Source organism: Rhea pennata, unplaced genomic scaffold (genome assembly GCF_028389875.1).
Source record: "Rhea pennata isolate bPtePen1 unplaced genomic scaffold, bPtePen1.pri scaffold_31, whole genome shotgun sequence".
Classification (NCBI taxonomy): domain Eukaryota; kingdom Metazoa; phylum Chordata; class Aves; order Rheiformes; family Rheidae; genus Rhea; species Rhea pennata.
Window position 1 is genome coordinate 51,830 of NW_026907678.1, and position 20,309 is coordinate 72,138.

Consider the following 20,309-nt stretch of genomic DNA (forward strand, 5'->3'; position numbering starts at 1 on the left):
CACCACATTTTTTTTCCAAGGAAAACATAGCGGTTTGGTTCTTCCCGAGGCGAAGGAAACCTGGCAGGACTTTTGCCGGCCCCGGAGGCAGAGGCCGTGGGAATTGTTGGGTTGGGACTTGGCTGCGAGGTGGCTGCTGCACTGGGGGGAAGATGGCAGTGGGGGGGGGGGGGGGGGGGGCAAAGCGGTGGGTTTGCAGCAGAGCCTCCCGTCGCTCTGCTTCTTTCCAGAACCAAAGATGACGCTAAATCCCGTCCCGCTGGACCCTGCTGGCAGCTGGAAAGCGTTTTTTATTGTATTTATTTTCTTATTTATTTATTTATTTATTTGTAATGCTTCGGCTCTGTCTGCGCCTGCAATGCGAAAAGGAGAAGGGGGGGGGGAAATGGAGCGGGGTGGGAGGGGGAGGTGAAGTGGCCTCACCTTATGGAAGGAAACAGTGCCCGGGATTTGGGATTAAAAACTCCGGTGAGAAGCCTGAAGAAAAACACGTCTGCCCAATGCAGAGCTGGAAAGGGGACAGGGAGCTGCTTGGAGGTATGGAAAAGATAGGAAGTGTTATCAGGAGCTCACACTCCCCTAGAGCTGTTTCCTATGGCTATATCCCTATCCCTATAGCTGTAGGGAATATTCCCTATATCCGTAGAGCTGTAGGGAATAGCTGTGGAGGAGCTATATCCCTAGATATATCCCTAGAGCTGTAGGGAATAGCTGTAGAGCAGCTGTATCCCTAGATATGTCCCTAGAGCTGGAGGGAATAGCTGTATCTTTATATAAGCCTATAGCTGTAGAGGAGCTCTATTCCTGTAGATACACCTATAGCTATAGAGAATAACTACAGAGGAGCTGCATCTCTATTTATCTCTATGGCTATAGGGTATAGCTATGGAGGTGTGTGATCTATAGGGAATATTCCCTCTATCCCTCTAGCTGTAGGGAACAGCTATAAAGACTGAGAGCTACAGGGACTACTTCCTCTATCCCTGTAGCTATAGTGAATCAGTATAGAAGAGCTATATATACTGCATTTTGGTGAGGAGGAGCTCTGTGGCCACCGGTGGTCCCCCATGTCAGGGACACAACGCGAGTTGCGAGTTGCTTCCAACGTAGAACCACGGGTGCAGGGTCTTGCTAGGGTATGGATGCAGGGAGAAAGTGAAGATGAGACCTCCGTCCTCAGCATCAGTGAAGGACACCTGCCCACCAGCACAGTCCAGGGACACCTGAATGGTCCTGGGGGGCTGGCGGAGGTGCAGGGAGGTCCAATCAGGGTGGGTGAAAGCGTAGTACTGCCCGAACCACTGCCCCACGGCCCAAATCTCCTCTTCGGGGGAAAGCTGGAGGATGCTCTTCCTCTGGATGGATCCTCCAGCCACACCAGTGGCCCACCAGTCCCCACCATCGGCCACCGCCACCTTCCAGTGGTGCTGCCCTCCAGTGAAGCCTGGGCAGCCCAGCACACAAGGCTCTGTGGTGAACCTCTCCAGGGAGTCAGGCAGCAAAGCCCACGCATCTCCCCGCCTCACACCTCGTCGATCTGCTGCCAGGACCAGGAATGGGTTGGCAGTGTCTGGGTCCAGGGTGACATCCACTGGGGACAGAGGAGAAGAAGACCCTTAGGAGGGATAGTCCTGGAGAAGGTGGGACACATGGTGGTCTGTGTTTGCTCTGGCAAGAGAAGGCACCTCCTTGCCCCCAGGTGTCTCCTGCATGGAGTGGGAAAACCCCTGGCACTGCATTGTCCCAATATTAGCACCACCTAGGTGCTCCTAGACATGTTTGGACACAAACAATTTAGATAGATGTCAATCCATGCTCCTAAATTTCCTGTTTCTCCTAGAGGGCCATGGAGGGAGCTTGGGTGTCTTTGGTGTGGGGCCGACAGAGGTATGCAGCCGAGATGATGCAACCACCACATCTCAACCTTATGGCAAGCCCATGTTGGGACAAGCCCTGAGCGTGTTGACCCACAGCAGCTCTTCCACATCAGACACATCAACTTTCTCCTAAGCAGAGGACAACATCCCTCTTCTTCCCTCCTTGGAACTCACCTTTTTCACTCCTCTCCTCCACTTCATTAGCCTGCGCCTCCCCCTCTTCTATTGCCAACTCAGGTGCCTGCATGTTTGCAGAAAATCCACAGGACGCTGATGAACAGGATTCACGGGTAGAAGTGGATGGCAAGACTCAGTGCTGAATGATGAGAAAATGATGGAGGGAATGATGGAAGAGTCACAACATTCAGGTGCTTCTCAGACATCCCACGTTCCCTTACAGCATGACTCTAGGAAAGGAGATTGTTGGTTGGGTCCTGCCTTTGTTTCGGTGACAGCTCCCGCAGTCTGATGTAGTCATGGGGTCTCATGTAATCCTTACACTGCACGTCTCCATTTAGCTGTCTTTGCATTCCACTCCCGGCATTCATGCCAGGCCCTGTGTGGGTGTTTGTGGAGACGGGGTTCCCATGCCATGGGATTTCCACGCCTCCACCTGACCAGCTGCAGGTCAGCGATAAGAGCCTGCTGAGCCCCTGAGAACGGCAATATCTCCCCACAGCAGAGACCATGGAGCCTAGCCAGGGTCAGTCATCTCGGGAGCCACCCCAAGTCAGCCAGGATGTCACTCGGGGACATCAACTGGAGATCAGGAAGCCCCAGGGAGAAACTCCCGTGGCCATGGTCATGCTTGGGGCTGACACAGGGGGCACCAAAGATGCACACCCCTTCAAGTGGTGGGGCAAGGGCACAGGTCTGGGCTCTTAAAGCTGCTGCCTGCTGGGATTTCTCAAGCTGTCAATGGCTTTGGGGGTGCTGGTGGATATGTTTGCAGAGTGGGAGACACCCAGCTTGGTCCACAGGGAGGGCTCATGCTGCCCTTTCCATCCAACCTCCTCATTTTCCAGGCTGCTGTTCACAGGCCCAGAGGCTTCACCTTGGCTCCTCAGGAAGGACCCAGCAGGTGGAGATGACTCTGCCCCAAGAAGTCACTCAAAAATCCACAGCTGGCTCCTGTGGATGTTCTGCTCTTCTACCTGGTGACAGGGAAGGGATGTGGGGAGGCAGGACCTGGGACAGGCTGGCTCTGTGCATGCTCTTCAGGGATAACTGGAGTCTGCACAGAGGCATGAACAGGGTACAGTGCCAATTGCTGTAGGCACCTTGTGCAGGCAAGTGAAGCCTGCAGATGCCCAGGCGGGAAGTTAGCAGAGTCTGCGGAGCTCATACTGAAGCAGAAACCTCCTGGCTGGATACGAGAAGGGGGCAGGATCTTGTCCTGCTTGCCCAGAGCTGAGTGCCTGGTGGGGATGAGTGAGCAAAATGCAGAGACATCATGTCAAAGCAGCTTTTTGCATCTATGCCACCCGTGACAGCCAGATGCAGTTGGCAGTGGGAAATCGCTTTTCAGGGAAGACTGTTACTGTGTTTTGTCCCCCGACTCATGCACCAGCTGGGGTTTACAGTCCCTGCCCGTTCACCTCTGTCCTTGCCCTGCTCCTTCACCCTGGGGCTTGTAAAGCTCATATCCACCCCAGGGAGAAGCAAAGCAGGAGGCTGCACTATGTCGATGTCAGTGCTGCATAGTTTGCTTGAAGAAATCATTTCCGGGGTAAAAGCAGTGACAAAACCACGGTGAGGTTGAGTTCCTTTCACTTTCAATGTCGAAGTGCCGCCGAAGGAAGCACTAGCAGTCTGGGAGATGACATACGGTTTTATTTGCTTTCGGCGGAAGGAAACACTAGGCTGGAGTTGGGGAGCAGCAGGCGAGCCTGTTAGCTGCTGGGGTAGACACGGTGAGGTGTCTCTTGCAGCACAACACCTTGGCCAGAGCCCGAGGAGCTTGAGCACCCGCCTAGGAAGAATCTCAGGAGGGTCGGCCAGGTAAGCGACTTCTTTTCCTCCAAAAGCTGCAAATTCAAATCACTTCCTGTAATCTCTGCTGAAAGCGGTCCTGCTGCTTGCTAACAAATCCAGTTCAGGGGGGATTCACAGCAGCATGATACCCCCAGTTGGCAGTGGCTTGCATTAGCATTTTGGTTACTCCAGGTCTGCGTTTTCCTCCTGACCAAGCCATGGGAGCAGATAATTTTCACTGCTCCAACCCTCTCAACCTGATTTTTCTCCCAGCACCTTCCTAGCTCTGAGGGCTGAATAAGACAAATAAGGCGTCCCTATTAAAATCAGCACTTTTTCTTCTCTTGCATTTTAGTTGAACTCGAGGAGATGTTGGAGCTCAACTTTTGCTTCCCCATGGGAAATTTCATAGAATCATAGGATCAGTAAGGTTGGAAGGGACCTTTGGAGATCATCTAGCCCAACCCCCCTGCTCAGCAGGGTCACCTAGAGCATGTTAGACAAGGTTGCATCCAGGAGGGCCTTGAATATCTCCAGAGAAGGAGACTCCATAACCTATCTGGGCAACCTCTTCCAGTGCTCTGTCACTCTCACAGGGAAGAAATTTCCCCTCACGTTCAGGCGGAACTTCCTGTGCTTCAATTTCTGCCCATTGCCTCTTGTTCTGTCACATGGGACAACTGAAAAGAGTTTGTCCTCTTCCCCTTGACACTCTCCCTTCAGTTACTTATACACATTGATAAGATTGCCCCTCAGTCTTCTCTTCCCCAGGCTAAACAGGCCCAGCTCTCGCAGCTGTTCCTCACAGGGCAGATGCTCCAGCCCTCTGATCATCTTTGTAGCCCTATGCTGGACTTTTTCCAGCTCAGAACTGGACACAGTACTCGAGATGAGGCCTCCCTAGGGCTGAGTAGAGAGGCAGGATCACCTCCCTCGACCTGCTGGCAACAATCTTCCCAGTGCAGCCCAGGAGACCATTGGCCTTTTTGGCCACAAGGGCACATTGCTGGCTCAGGGTCAGCTTGTCATCCACCAACACTCCAAGGTCCTTCTCTGCAGAGCTGCTCTCCAGAAGGTCAGCCTGCAGCTTGTCTTGGTGCACAGGGCTATTTCTCCCTAGGTGCAGCACTCTGCACTTGCCCTTGTTGAACCTCATGAGGTTCCTCTCCACCCAACTCTCCAGCCTGTCCAGCTCTCTCTGAATGGCAGCACAGCCCTCAGGTGGATCAGCCACGAATTTCTACAACTTTTTATGCCCCTCGGGCTCCTTTGCATGTTAAGTAACATGTGTCAAGCAAAGTCAGGCCAATGGCAGAAAACTGATTGCAACTTTAGCTATCAAATGACTGTTTGCTGGACATTATAAAAAAAAGAACTAAAAGCAGCCTTTATCCCCTTCTAGCATAAATTATGCCCCATGATGTTCTGTCTTTCGAATGTCCTTTTTTCATAAGCACTCTGTTCTCCCTCTTCTTGTCTACCTGCTTTCCTGGCTCCAGGTTGCCCGCCCGCAAGGAGGATGGTCCTTTCGTTCCTGGCCAGCTACTCTCTGCCTGGGTTGATCTGCATTTTTTCTCTGCATGTCCATCAGCTGCAATCAGGTAGGGATCCCCATGGTCCCGCTGGTCCACAGCAAACTGCTTCTAGCCACAAGCGTTTCCTCTCAGCTGCTCTCAAAGGACTGCTAAGCGCAGAGTAGAGGCATAAAAAATAGTAGCATCCCTCCAGATCCTCATTTTTGTTCTCCTTGCCATGCTAGTGTGGCATTTGCACAGCCTCGGTGGCCTCGCGGGGTGATAATATAGATGAGCTGCCCAGTTTATTTTTACATGTTTTATAAAAGAATTTCCAATGATGCCCAGAGCTGTGTATTTTTTCTAGTAATAGATGTGGATAGCTGGGGGTGTTTGAGTTTTATTTGTGTCCAAGTTGTTTTTTCCAGCTGACCACTCAAACCCAGCTCACTCCCTTCCCATCACTGCCTTCTTCTTTCTCTTCCCTTCCCCATCCTCTTAATACCTGAGCAGTGCTTGCCCCTCACTTAAAGAGGTGTTAGATCCTGCTGGAGATGTGAAGACTTTCTGCTATAGGACAGGATGGTCCCAAAAGCAAGAGTGTCCCTCAACTTCTTATTGCATTCAGTGTGATCGTAGTGTCGGAGCAGAGGCAGGGCAAAATGTAGGCGTGGGTAGATCCGTTGCTTTTCTGAAGAACATCAACAAGCCAGTCCATGTGGGATTCTCCCATTGGTTTTGGGTCATTTTGTCCAGCTCCATTCAGGGTGATTGCACCAGCACACTCTGTGGCGGCTGCCGTGGGACAGGATGTGGTGCTGCCCTGCCACCTCACACCAGAGCAGAGCGCCCGGGCCATGGAGGTGACCTGGTTTCGGGGACACTTCTCGCCCTACGTGCACCGCTACAAGGCAGGAACGGACCAGCATGGTGATCAGATGTCACAGTACCAAGGGCGGACTGAGCTGCAGCGGGATGGTCTCGACAACGGCAGCGTGGCCCTGAAGATCTTCAGTGTCCGCCTGTCTGACGAAGGGAAATACACCTGCTTCATTCGTGCTGATTCAGACTATGAGGAAGCTGTCCTGGAGCTGAAGGTGACAGGTCTGTAGCAGGCATCCCTGTTTCTGCTGCTGGTTGCGTCTCAGTATCTCCAGTGTGCTTGTTCCTAGACCTGTCACCCATCATAAGCAATTCCAGGGTTCCCTTTGGGAGCAGGGCTTTGCCAAATCCCTTTGTTTTCATCCTTAGAAAAAAAGAAAATAACCAAGGTCTCTTGGAGATCAAAAATGATCCATAGAGCAGTGCTAAGGAACTGCTGAGATGTCCCACCTACTTCAAAAGTCTTAGCGCTATTTTCACAGTTTGAATGGGCACATGACAAAGAAATTGCAATGGGGTAATGAAGGAAGAAGGTCTTGGTCCATGTGGGTATGTGCTAGTGGCCAGGCTTGAAGGTTTTCTTGCCGAGCTGATGATCTCCCGAGCAGATTGCTTTGGATCACACAAAAAAGGCAGCAAGAAACTCCTGTGTGCTTCTGCCTCTGATTGCGGCCAGCACTTGTGATGCCCATGGAACCCTGAAAAACAGGAACTTCTTCAATATTGGGGTCTAGACCTCTTTCTCTGCCAAAGCAAGGGTTTGATTCCCACAGGGAATAACCAAGGTTACTCTGCTTTCCTCCAGCTGCCGGCTCAGCACCGCTCATCTCACTGGTTGGCTACGAAGCTGGGGGCGTCCGGGTGGCATGCAGGGGTGATGGCTGGTACCCCCAGCCCCAGGTGCTGTGGAAGGACCACCAGGGCCGACCGCTGCCATCTGCCTCCAAAAACGTCACCCGGGACACGAGGGGCCTCTTCAAGGCCGAGAGCACCGTGGTCCTCAGCCAGGCTGCAAACCAGCAGCTGTCCTGTTCGATCCGCGACGCCCTGCACCACCATGAGAAGGACTCAGCTTTTTCCATGGCAGGTAAGCAGCCAGCAAGAGCACCGTTCCCAACGGAGCCACGTGCTGGAAGCTCTGCTGAGAAAACAAATAAATTAAGTGTTTGCACCCTGTGCGATGCAAATTGGTGCCACACAAGCAAATAAATGAGACTTTGTGGCCGTGCTTGCACGAGATCGCTGTCAAAATTCACATGTCATATCTTCAAGTTTGGGTTTAGTGGTTTAAAAAAAAGACATTCTAACACATTTTTGGTATTGGCATCAATATTCATGAGAGCTATCTCTGCTTATGGTTTTAAGGGGAAAAAAGACTTCCTAAGGCATTGTTGATTGATACCCACATTAAATGCAAACATTTATAACACTACAAATGAATAACAATGACAAACCAACCCGTGCCCTCTGTCTTCCCCACTGCAAAATCCCGATCGGCCACTTTGGCGTGAGTGACCATGCCATTTTAAAAAAGAAAAAACAAACAAAAAAAAAAAAAAAAACAGAGGATAGTTATTTTTTGCAAGGGAGGGAAATACGGGAATGGTGACTGAATGGTGAACAGGAATAATGGGATTTCGAGTCGCATTGCAATACCGCATGGGTTTTCAGCTCCATCCGGCTCCTTTTTTTTTACTGTTATGATGAACAGCTTTGGGAAGTTGGTTTCCCCCGAGAGCCCGTGCTGCTCTCCAGGTGACATCACTCCACGCTGCAATTTTGCTGCTAAACCAAAGAATTTATCAAGAATTTGGACTTCTTTTTTATTCCTATGTTGCCTAACACAAAATAAGTTACCCTCTCAAACAAGAAAAGGAGAAGAAAACATGATTTCATGAGGAATAATTCTGTCAGAAATCTGGTTTCCCTTTGCAAAAGCTCTGGCAACTTCTGCGGCCAAACTATCAGCCTCATCTTTGCATGAAATTGCTATTTTGCAGGTTGCTTCTTGGCCTCTTCAGGTCACACAGTGCAATGATATTTTCTGCCCGTGGTGGGATTCGCTGCAGTTCGGGGCGGGCTCATCCGATACAGAAATAACCCCATCCCTGCTTGGTTTTTACAGATCCCTTTTTCCAAAATGCCCAGCCATGGAAGATTGCCCTGAGCCTGGTCGTGGTCACTCTGGTCGTGCTCTTTGTTATCACCGTTTATCTATTTAAAATTAAAGGTAATGTGGCCCCAGGGGAAAGGTTGGCTGGAAAGATTTATAATATTTAAAGCCTTCATTTTTAAGGGATTGGTGGGTTTGGGAGGACACTGGAGCCTTGTGTTGGCACCCACATCTTGGAGCATAAAAATACAATTTTCTCCTTTCCGTCAGGAAATACTATTTTTCCATGCTGCCCTACAACACATAAATAATACAGAGGAATAAAGGCAATCCCTTATTTTTTACCAAAACGGCATGAAGTCCATGTGTCCTGTAGCCACCACAGCACTTCCAGAGGCTTTTCCATGCTGCAAGTGCTTTAATTTAGTAATTTAGCATTCTTTGGAAGGGGATATTATTAAAAAAAAATCAGAGAAACAAAACCAATTTACATTTCCTTTTTTCTGCCTTAGGAAAACTCGAGGGAAAAATCGGTAAGTTTTATCTCCCAGCTTGCAAAAATTGGAGCATTCCTGCAAAAACAAAGGGTCCACGGCGCACAATTTTTGGGGGGAGGACAGTGGGGAGGCCAATGGCTGTTTGGAAATATGAAATTACACTGTGATATTGGGGAGAATTGTTGTGGGATGGGAAAACCATGAGGCGACTTGCTGAAGGACGAGCTTTGCTTTGGCAAGGTCCCTCAGTGATGCTCCCCGCGAGTGCCCGTGCAAAAGTGATTGGTTTTGGTGGTAACGTGCTCTTTTTTGTTTTACTTTTCAGCGACGCAGGTGGAGGAACTGCGTAAGTCTCTCTCTCCTTCTCCTCCAGGGTTTAATTCTTCGGGAAAACCATCATTCGTTTTTATTCATCCTCCCTTTTGGGCTGAATGCTCCTTTCATGCAAATGCTTTGCTCCCTTCCCAGGCCAAAAATCTAATAATATGCAAATCCAGCCCCCAAATCATTAGTTTTTTTCCCCCCAAGTGGCTGGCAATGCTTTTTTTTTTTTTTAGCACTCTCATATTAATTTCAGTACTGAAACAGTCTTGGAAAGCTAATGCTTTTGAGGAGTAGTTCATGGAAAACTGTTGTGCGTTTTGAATGCAATCCAAAATAAGAAAATATAATAAGAATATAATATAAATATTATATATATATATATATATATATATATATATATATATATATATATAAAATTAGGAAATGTTATTGAAAGTTGGTTTGCATTCTCATTAAATGAATGAAAAAACCCAAACCCTTGAGTTACTGAGTTAGTTGGGGGAAAAAAAAGCACATTGAGTTACTGATTTTTTTTATTGTTTCCATCCTGCAGTTCCCAAGAAATAACCTGTTAGTTGTTCAAAACTGAGCTCTTTCTGAATTGCTTCCAGCAGGGAAAATAAATGCGGTTTAACATAGCTGATGTCTGTATGCAGCAATTTGGAGCAGCCTTGCAATAAGTCAGTGAATTTGCCCCCTCTGCCAAAACAGCCCTCACTCTTACTGTCCTTTAACTGGGATCCCCAGGAAATACCTGTGTGAATTAACAAAATATTGACTTGTATGCATTTCTGGTTGCTTTTTAGGGGCCAACGACGCAGAAATCCGTGAGTAATTCTTCGTTTTTTTGCAAAGGATTTTTTACTGAGTCTATATGGGGCTCTGGTTCTTTTTGTTCCATTTTCTTTTTTGCGGTGTTTTGCTTTGAAAGTGTTAAGTGAACTGAAAAGTGTTTTGGACTTGACAAGGGGAGGAAAAGAGCAAATCTGAGCAGCAGAAAATGAAAGCGCGTCCAAAATGCTGCTCGGGCTGTGTCTGCTGCTGTCTTGGCGGCAGCAGGGTGCTGGAAATGTTGGGAAATCAGAGCGCTTCCCGCACCCCCAAGGGCTTTGCCTTTCCCGATGGGGCACATCCCAGTCTGCATCGCATCCGTGCTGATCTTTTTTGTTTTTGTTGCTTTTCAGAGAAACAAGCCACAGAACTGGGTGAGTGTCGTTCTCCTTCCTACGTGGGACACTTCTCAGTGGGGTGATTCTTCTGTCTGGTTATTGCGTTTAGGGGCTGGTTTTGCTTCTGTTTTCTCCCATAGGGGCTGAGTTGCCATTTGTTTCAATTAGGCCTGGAGGGTCATCTACTAAATCCATAGTACTGAGGCAAAAAAGGGGGGGAGGAAGAAAAGGAAAAGAGAAAGAGAAGGAAAAAAAAAGAAAAAAGAAATAGAAAAAAAAAGCTTTTGTTAAATAGTACCTCAGTTTTTAGTACAGAAAATCTGATGCAATGTAAGGATATAAAATAGGTAGAGGCTTTCATGCCTGAGAGGCTCAATGAAAGACACAAATTTTTTCCGGGAAAAGATGAGGGGCATCACTGAATTCCTGAAGTGAGAGGCAAAATCTTGAATTCATGTTAGGAACTGTATTTTTCCTGGTGTTCTTAAGCTATCCCCTGTAATCCTGCCATGCTAGCAAAACCTCACTTCTTCTCAAAGGCAGTACGTGCAGGGCCCAAACACGTGTGTGAATCCAGGCAGCGCTATCAAATTCATACAGAATAGATGGAGCTGTCCCACAGCTTTAGACATTCAAGTTTTGAAGCTCCTTGCTGGTGTTGTCATTACCCACAGCTAACCTCATACCATGAGCGTGTTCAGATAACTTCTCATCTGAGATTTTTCTTTTCTTCTTTGCTTTTCTTTTTCAAGTATGGAGAAGATATGTGATGCCTATAGAAGAAGGTAATGAAAGTTCAGTCTTTCCAGCCTTTTTTGAATCTATTTCCCAAATACCCCGGAGAGCAGAAAACAGAGCATGTCTCCTGCATGGGAGATGAGCGGTTTTCTCTCCGCCACTGAAGGTAGTTTCTAGAGCAGGCACAGCCCAGAAAAGGCGTCTGCAGCCCCTGAGCATCCAACAGGCCTTTCCCCATTCCCCATTCCCAGCCTTGCAGCCAGAGCAGAACAGAGCTGCAGGGGCCGTGCATGGCCCCTTTTTCTGACCGCACCTCCACTTGAGGCTATTTATCCTCCCTTTCCATGTTCTCCTCTCATTTTCTCCAGCTTCCTCACCTCTTTCATGCTCTGTGTCTGTAGGCCTATCAGTATTGGTTTTTCCTCTTTTCTCCATTTTAAACTCTTGGGTTTGGGACGCTGAACTGTCCTGCTTGCTTTAAACCCTTTGTGCTGGTTCCCCTCCCAAGGTGACCCTAGTGGGACCAGAGAGGCTTTCACCGATCCCCAGTTTGCAGGAGAAAGTGTAACCCTCATTGGACAGGTGCACGCTCCTGTTTCAGGGAAGTCTGCAGATTCCTGGTCCTCAATGAGGAATGCTGGCTACACTTTAGAGATGTGGGGACTTCCTGAGGCTGCAGATCTGCTGATGATCTTCTGCTCTTTCTGCTTGGCATCATCTCTCTGCTTCATGTTCAGATCCTTCCACAAATTCTGTGGCCTTGTGCAGCTTCTCATGCTAGCCAGCTATTGCTGCCTTTTTATTCTTTCTTTTGCAGCCCCCGTGATGCTCCATCCCAGGGCTGAGCTCTGCCCCTGACTCATTGACTCCCTCTCTCTCACAGTGAAGGTAACTCTGGATCCAGACACGGCCCATTGCGACCTTGTCCTGTCTGACGACCGCAAAAGTGTGAAACGAGTCGACAAGCCACAGGATGTCCCTGACATCCCTCAGAGGTTTATGCCCTGGCGCTGTGTGCTGGGCTGCGAAGGCTTCACTTCAGGGAGATACTACTGGGAGGTGGAGGTAGTGGATGCAGGAGGATGGACAGTGGGGGTTTCTAGAGAAGACGTCAGAAGGAAGGGTGAGATTGAGTTTAAACCAGAGGAGGGCATCTGGGCAGTGGGGCAGTGGGCAGGTCAATTCCAAGCTCTCACCTTCCCTGAACGCACTGTATTTTCCGAGATCCAGGGTCTCAAACGGATCCGGGTATCCCTGGATTATGAAGAGGGACGGGTGGCATTTTTCAGTGTTGATGAGGAGACTCCAATCTTCACATTTCCACTGGTTTCATTCAATGGGATAAGAGTCCACCCGTGGGTCTGGCTGGGTCCCGGGACATGGCTCAAAATGTGGCCCTGACAATGGGAAGGGAGGAAAAGAAGACCTATTTTTTCATCAGACCTTAGTACCTCATAGACTCACAGAAGGATTTAGATTGGAAGGAACTTGTGGCGGTCTCTGCTGCCACCTCCTGTTCAGAATAGGACTAACTACAGGGCCAGGTTAGGTGGTGGTGAATTTTCAGAATCTCCAAGGGTGGACATCCCAGCACCTTGCTGGACCTCTGTCTGGGGGCTGTACTTCTTTCAAGGTGGGGGAAATGGAGAATTACTCCCCAATGCTTGGTCAAAATTTCCCTAGTTGTGACTGTTGCCTTTCACCCTCACGCTTTACTGTGTGAACAGCAATACCTTAAAAAGAATGGCATGTCTTAAACAGGGAGAAGTTTGTAAATGCACTTAATAAAGTTACAACAGTGAGATTTGTCTGTCTTTGTGTCTAACACTAACAATGCCTGCACCTAGGGCAGTTGTCTTCACTCCCTTTACAGCCAGTGGACAGTTGTAGGCATTTTGGGGAACACGGTTCCTGTTGTCCCCAACGAGACAGCTAAGGCACAGAGGTGGGATGTGCCCATGGATGTGCTTGTCCCAGACCCTGGCTACAGCCCGAGCCCTGATGGCTAGTTCACTCTTGTGCTGTAGATGTTTAATGGTCTGGAGAAGGAGCCCACCTTTGGTCCCTCAGCCTGAGGGAGGAAAAGACACATTTGACTACCCCACTGAGAAGCCTGCAGCAGGCTCAGGGTCCCACATGGGCTGAAATAAAGCTGAAGAATTATACAATCATAGAATTGGTAAGTTTGGAAGGCACCTCTGGAGATCATCTAGTCCAATCCTCAAGCAAGTGGCCCATACAGGGATCGAACCTACAACCTTGGCATTACTTGCACCGTGCTCTAACCATCTGAGCTAAGGAGGATGAAGCAGGGCATCTAAACTTGAGGCTTGTTTTCTGGCAATTCCAGATGACTTGGCTGTAGTGGAAGCTGCCACCTCCAATGGGAGCATATAGATATCTGCTTCCTGTGAGACACGTTTTCATACATCGGGAGTAGACCAAGGAAAATAGCTCAGAGGTGCCTTCAGGCCTTTTGCCTTTCTCTCCAAGTCTGACCTGCACTTGAGAGTACTGCTCCCACACAGTTTGAGGGTCACATCTTGGATTTATTCCTTACCAAGCACATGATATAGCAGACGCCAAATCAGGTGCGAGGCCTGAGGTCGCTCAGGCGCTTATGAAGAAACTGGTGACTGAGGGCTCCAAAGCCCCACAGAACAGTGTCACAGGCTGTTCTAGTTAGATTCCCAGGGCCAAACATCCGGTTTGGCAAGCCAGCACAGACTCACACACACACACACAAACACTCTTCTGTAGCAAGCAGTTTATTAGTAGATACTTACAAACAGACTAACCGATGGTAATCTCGAGAAGGACCACCTCAACGCTTGTCACCATTGTCTGTATAGTGAGAGAGAGAGAGTCGGCAGGCATAATCTTTTCGGGCATCCCCGAGGAGGCAACGTGGTCCTCTGTTGTGTAGCAGCCTCTCCCTCTTTCGGAAAACTCCGGCATTTATGATTACTTGCGGTAGGCGGGAGTCCCGGCACCTGGGGCCAACAAGTGCAGGGAGTCTAGCCCAACTCCGCCCCGGTTGCATAACCGGGCTATGATACTGCTCACGTGTGCAGACTTATTTCGGGGGCCACATTTGACTTTGGGGGTCGCTATTTCACTACTCTTCAGCTTCTGACCTTCATGTTGACTGCTTCTCATGGTGATTCTGTGGCTGGAAACCACAGAATCTATATGTGACCAACCGCTGTTCTTTCTCACAAATTTCAAGACCTTGTGAGTTACTTATTTGTATCCTGCTCAACACAGCGATATTGTTCTAGGCACTTAAAATTTACAACACTAGACTATTCTCACCAAGTAGCAGGTGGTACAGATACAAAAGTTGCAACACGGACCATTCCCATCAAGTATCACGTAATACGGATACACAGGCCTACGGACATGGGGACAGGCAGTGTGAACTTGGCCCCCCACTGCCAGGATTGTGTCCCTAAAAGAGGCTAGTGGGAAGGGGAAGATGTGGTGCCTACTCTCAGGGCTGCAGAAGAGCTTCTGGGCTCCTCAAGCCAAGAGTGACGCAGCTGCATATTCCTGTGCTCCTTGGGCACTGTCACCTCACGGTTGCCCTTCTTCTTTCCTGGAGTCCTGTCCACTGTTGGTGAGATGCTGAGTGTCAGGATGGGACACGGGAATGGAGAACTCCAGGCCTCCCTAAGTCAAGAAAGAGGGATGCAACTTCCCCATCCAGGCAGGGCCATCCCTTGGCTGAGGTCAACCCATCTCTTCCCTACTTGGTTTACTCAGCACCTTGTCCTCACTTCTCCCACACCATCCCCCATGCACCTCCTAAGGCCCACACAGCACCTTTGGCGCTTGTGTGGAAATAAAACCTGAAGGAGAGGTTTTCAGTGAGAGTGGCCTCTCACATGTGATCTCTGCAGGCAGAGACATGCTTGGCTGCAGGCTGACCCATGGTCTTGGCAAGGTTGCCCAGAGGCTGTCCCTTGGAAGAGGTCTCACACTGCTCCTTGGAGCTGCACAGGCCTTGCTCTGGCTGCCAGGAGAGATGACGGTGTGTTTGCCCCATCCTGTGTAAGGCTGAAGGAGTTGGGGGGGATCATATGGAAAACAGACAATCTAGCACCCAAAGCCAGCAGGAGAAGGACAAACCTTTGCCTACACAGCTGATGGTCTACACCAGCTCTGCAGCTGGTTGCCTGGGCAGAAGTTATTGAGTTCTTGGGTTGCCACCCTGCGGGGTGTTTGGGAAGACGTGGCACAAGCATTTATGAGGAAGGTCTTGGGGATCCACAAATACACTGCAATGCATTTAGAGGGGAAAGTAAGAAAAACAGAGCCACTTGAGGAAGTAGTTTTACTGATTCCTGCAAGGAAAGGCAAGAGGTCGAGATAGCAAGGTGGAAGACAACCAGCCTTCAATCTTTGACCTAATCTAAGAGTAATCTGATACCAGGGTAAAATAGGAAAAGCCTGAGGATGTGGCCACTCAATTCCTAAGGAAAAATGGGATATTGGAAAATGCTCTGCATGTGACTGTTGCTATCAGTAATTATTCTCTAATTAATAATGGTTAATTCACAGAGCAAGCACTGACACTGGTACGACTACGCTCCCTCCTGTAGATGACAGAGTCACACATATATCACTCGAATAAACGAGACTCATTCTTCAGACTAGCTTTCAGCAGGTGGATGTTGACACCAGGCTGTCCAAAAGAGGAAAGCAAAATATGCCAGCGCTGCTTGAGACAGCAGGAGGACATGATGCCCTGCCAGAAACTGGTCAAGATTCCTTCAGCTCTGCAAATAATGCATTTATATATATGCATATTCACACACACACACATATATATATATATATATGTATATATATAAAAGATCATCTATGAAAATGCTGTATAAGTATGTATATATATTTACGTATAAAAATGAAACATAAGAATGAATTATATAGAAAAAAGAAATCTACAGATATTTCTATATAAATGAATTATAGGGAAATAAATACTTTTTTTTAAAAAAAATAACCCCAAGACTTTGGCCTCTATTGTTGCCTGTACTTCTCACAGCCTGAGCAAAAGCCCTGAAATTTAGCTCCTCTGAACACACAGTCTGTCAAAAACGGAATTTCTGGGAACTCATAAATGGCATAGATATCAACAACTCACAACAGATGTAGCTCAAAACTCAGGAAATGGTTTTAGCTGAAAAAAGTTAGGGGGAGGGCAACAATATGCATCAAAACTTTTCCTCCAATGGATGGAGAATTAAATAAACTTCAGGAAATCTTGTTCAGAAGCAAACTGAGAAGTTCACTTCCGTTAGGAAAAAGTAAATGAAAGGGTGACCTAGGCTGAAGACTGCACAGAAGCATTACTTGGAGCTGAATGGAATATTTTAGGTAATTTTCACTCCTTCTCCTCCGGTTAGGTTTGAATTACAAAAAAAAAAAAAAAAAAAAAAAAAAAAATCTCATGGGGAGGAGGGATGATGTAAGGGCTGCTCCCGGTGGGAGGCCCCACTACTCCACCGTGTTGCAGTAATGAATTGTGGAACCGGTATGTGGAGGGCACTTTGGCCTCCCAGGAAACCGCAACTCCCAGCCCCAGTGGCTGCGCCTGCTGATATGGGGGGCCAGCTGCCCCCAGAGCTGTGCTGCGTCCTCCAGTGAAGAAGCAGCAGAGTGAAAGAGCTGGGACGGTGCCTCCTGGCTGAGCCACCGGTGAAGGCAAGGTGATGAGGGGCATGTGTGCTGGGAGAGGGGAGATGGTTGAGGACATCCTTCTCCTTTGGGTGAAGCTGGTGGAGGTGTTGGGGTCGTGGGGGATGTGGTCATGCCTGCTGGCAGCATGGGCAGGAGCATGGTGGCACCCGGGGTGCTTTATCCTTGGTGGTGCTTCAGCCTTGGTGGTGCGCCATCCCTTGTGCTGCTCTGGGCAAAAGAGTCTTGTCTCTCCTTCCCAGCTCATGAAGCTCCCTGCTCTTGTCCGTCTTGTTCTCCTGGCCCTGCTTCCCCTAGCCAGGGCTGAGTCCTGCTCCTCAGAGATGAACAGCATCAAGGACCTCCTTGAGGTCAACTGCACGGGGCAGGGTCTCAGCACAGTGCCCTCGGCCCTGCCCAAGGACACAGGCATCCTGCTGCTCAATGCCAACCGCCTGGAGTCCGTCTCCACTGCCGCCTTCGTGCCTCTCACCGTGCTGCAGGACCTCGACTTGTCAGAAAATGGGCTGGTGGCTCTGCACACAGGGTCCCTGCTGCCTTCCCTGAAAGAACTGATCCTGTCTCGCAATTCCCTGAGGGCCTTGCCCACCCTGGAAGGTCTGCCCTCTCTCACCCGCCTGGCCTTGGCTCACAACTGCCTGGACATGCTGGCCTCAGGGGCTTTCCGTGCCGTGCCAAAGCTGCAGGACCTGGACCTGCGAGGCAACCAGCTGCGGACTCTCCCGCCGCAGGCCTTTGCAGGATTGGGAGACCTCAAGGACTTGGACCTCTCTGACAATGTCCTTGAGGAGCTGCCCAAGGAGCTGCTGCAGGACCTGAAGAATCTCCACACCCTGTGGCTCTCGGGCAACCGTCTCCAGACTCTGCCCACAGGCTTCTTCCCTGAGGACCACTACTTTCCGTACGTTTTCCTCACTGAGAACCCCTGGCACTGCAACTGCAGTCTGCTGTACCTACGAGGCTGGATCCGGCTGAATGAGGTGAGTGTTTACCATCCCGAACGTGGACTGGACAAGACAAAGGTGGAGGTGGCCCCAGAGAAGGTGCTGTGCCACAGCCCTCCGGAGCACTTGCAACAGCCAGTCATGCGGTTCAAGCCTGACTGTGGCAATATGGGGGATGCTGATGAGGAAGAAGAGGATTACTATGGCAATGAGGAGGTAACTGCGGAGGCAACTGCCAAGATGGCCTCCTCCCCCCCACATTCTACCACTCCTGAAGAACACAGCACGCCCACCTTAGCTACCACCCAGCCTCCCCTCAGCAGCTCTGGGAGCTCCACACTCATCCCAAGCACTTGGGTTGCAATCCCCCAAGCTCCCAGCACCGCTGCCCCTGAGCCAGCCACTCCAGCAGCTCTGACTACCCTCACCCATGCCACCATTCAGCCTGCCAGCCCTGCCACCTCCCCTACTATGCCTGGGAGCTCCACCACCCTCCTCTCGACCCCCTCGTTGGCCATCCCGACAACCACCGGACCTGCTGCCACCAGCTCCTCTGCTCCAGCCACTCTCACCACTGGTGCTGCCAGCACCCATACCCCTTTCTCGGTTTCTGTCGGCATGGTTTTCATCACTTCTACTATGGCACCTTCCTCTCCCACGTCGGACACCTCTGCCCCCATCAAATCTTCATCTTCTCCACTGACCATGCCGGTGATCTCCAGCAGCATGTCGGTGCTTTCCACTCACCTTCTGGGCACCACCCACCTCCCACAGTCTGTCCCGGTCCCACTTTGTCCCTGCTCCATGCTGGCACCAGCTGTGCCTGTGCTGCACTCACGGGCAGTCGGTGAGGGCCCACAGTGGGGCCGATGGGTGCTGAACCATTGCTGCCTGCTGCACTGGGTGCTCTACCTGGCCTCCCTGGCTTTGCTGCTCCTTTCTGTGTTGGCTCTGGTGGGCTGCCTGGTGTGGTTGTGCCTGGTGGGGTGGCCCTCTTGGCACAAGTCCTCCCTGCATGTGAAAACGATGCAGCCCCCACTGCTGGGGAGGACACAGTCAGCAGAAGGTCCTGTGATGCACCTCCGCAGCCTCATCGGCCCCTCACAGCAACACACTTTCTGTACCATCAAGGAAGTGCAGCTGTGCCCTGACCTTGCAACATCCTACACTTACTGCACCATTAAAGACCTGGTGCTGCACCACAGTCCTCCTGCAAAGTCATCCTTCTGCACCACAAAGGAGCTGTGGATCCAGCCCCACCCTCTGAATGCTCCTGTCAAGCCTTTCTCGCAGAAGCTGATGCTCCCAAAGCTCGGCTTGCCGAGGACCCCTTCTGCCTACAGCCTTGACAGGGGTCTCAAGGCCATTGGCACGGTCAGAGTGAAATATGCTGACAACACCTTGTGAATGTTTCTGTTGGTTCAGAGGAAGGGATGGGGGGTGATGCTTTGTCACGTTCTCTTTCGCAAGGGGATGGTGTGGTTGCTCCCTAGAGGGAAGCTACCTCCTTCCCATAGCACTTCTCTCATGCCTCCTCTGCTCGCTAGATAGAATTACTTGCGTATGGGGGGAAGATTTCCTCCCAGACCAGTCAGTGATATTTTGGGGCTGACACTGGCCTGGTTTCTGGACAAGCTTAGGAATGGGGACCTTGCTTTATGCATAATGTCCTAGCGCACATAAAGATGCACTAAAGCACGTGAAGATGCACTATCCTTTCAAACCACTACCAGGCAGTTTTGTTTGCTAATCACAAAATAAATAATCTCTTTGAATACATTTCAGATGGGTGCTGATTTTTTTTTGCCCAGACTTCTCACAGTCTTCGCAGGGTACAGTAAATGACAAGATTGTCCACAGGACTTGGAAAGAGTGAGAACTAGGGAGGAAAAGCCCACAAATACCAGCCTACCTGACCCATGCAGGAAGAAGAGCTGCAGAATTGTACGTATGAAGCACAAGCCCTTTGCCTTTTGCCCAAATGTACAAGGTTTCCCTGTGCAATTGGATCACATGGGACAAACATCTGACTCCATGCCCCACTACCCTCATAACTGCAGAAACTAGAAGGGGTCAGAGCCCCCGACCCATCATCGGAAAGCTGTACAGCAGGCCATCGGTCACGTCCCTTAACTGGTTCACACTGGAGTGTCTGTGCCTGTGTGCGGCCAGGCAGAGTGAGCCCTCCCTGCGCTGATGTGTGAACATGCAAGCGCTGCATTTGTAAGCAAGCACTTGCCTGTGTGTTGGTGCCATTCCACGCCCACACCACACTGTCTCCCCAATTCTGGAGGTAACAGCTGCAGGGAGCCCAAAGAGGACCCAGACACCTGGCAACAACTCTAGAAGTGACTGCAATAGCCCAAGAGATCTCCAAAGAGCCTTGGAGCAGTTCTCAGGAACATTTTGAGTTCTGCAAGGGTGCGAAAGGGAGTTATTTCTTCCTGGGTCTCTGCTCCCACCTCTGTGCCTCTAAGGTTCCTTTGAAGCCCCCTAGGCTTTCCTCCTTGTCCTTTGGTGTTCTGGAGGTCTCCAGGGCCACTTTAAGGGTGTCCAGGGCTCTTTGCTGGTCCC

At 49.9% G+C, this 20,309-nt stretch overlaps 3 protein-coding genes across 6 annotated transcripts; 2 read left to right on the plus strand and 1 right to left on the minus strand.

The window, feature by feature from the left end:
- Positions 1-9: 9 nt before the first annotated feature.
- On the minus strand, positions 10-2,432 carry LOC134154440 (thaicobrin-like). 3 transcript variants are annotated; one of them, XM_062601146.1, is made up of 3 exons: positions 2,276-2,432; positions 2,052-2,193; positions 10-1,591 (listed from the first exon to the last, which is right to left on the minus strand). In XM_062601146.1, exons 2-3 carry the CDS (start codon positions 2,122-2,124, stop codon positions 1,071-1,073), a joined length of 594 nt encoding a protein of 197 aa, XP_062457130.1. In that variant the 5' UTR covers positions 2,125-2,193; positions 2,276-2,432; the 3' UTR covers positions 10-1,070. The 3 variants fall into 3 exon arrangements, with proteins under 3 accessions (XP_062457130.1, XP_062457131.1, XP_062457129.1); XM_062601147.1 differs by having other exon boundaries at positions 2,052-2,284; positions 2,377-2,410; XM_062601145.1 differs by having other exon boundaries at positions 2,052-2,432.
- A 1,175-nt stretch (positions 2,433-3,607) lies between these two features.
- LOC134154436 (butyrophilin subfamily 1 member A1-like) lies at positions 3,608-12,890 on the plus strand. Of its 2 annotated transcripts, XM_062601126.1 has the most exons (11): positions 3,608-3,878; positions 5,351-5,452; positions 6,122-6,469; positions 7,053-7,334; positions 8,373-8,477; positions 8,873-8,893; positions 9,183-9,203; positions 9,988-10,008; positions 10,366-10,386; positions 11,103-11,135; positions 11,972-12,890. In XM_062601126.1, exons 2-11 carry the CDS (start codon positions 5,371-5,373, stop codon positions 12,487-12,489), a joined length of 1,452 nt encoding a protein of 483 aa, XP_062457110.1. In that variant the 5' UTR covers positions 3,608-3,878; positions 5,351-5,370; the 3' UTR covers positions 12,490-12,890. The 2 variants fall into 2 exon arrangements, with proteins under 2 accessions (XP_062457110.1, XP_062457112.1); XM_062601128.1 differs by lacking the exon at positions 11,103-11,135.
- Positions 12,891-16,733: 3,843 nt separating this feature from the next.
- On the plus strand, positions 16,734-19,477 carry LOC134154435 (platelet glycoprotein Ib alpha chain-like). Its single transcript, XM_062601125.1, has 2 exons — positions 16,734-16,802; positions 17,034-19,477. The coding sequence occupies exon 2, from the start codon at positions 17,037-17,039 to the stop codon at positions 19,140-19,142; it is 2,106 nt and encodes a 701-aa protein (XP_062457109.1). The 5' UTR covers positions 16,734-16,802; positions 17,034-17,036; the 3' UTR covers positions 19,143-19,477.
- The last annotated feature ends 832 nt before the right edge of the window (positions 19,478-20,309 follow it).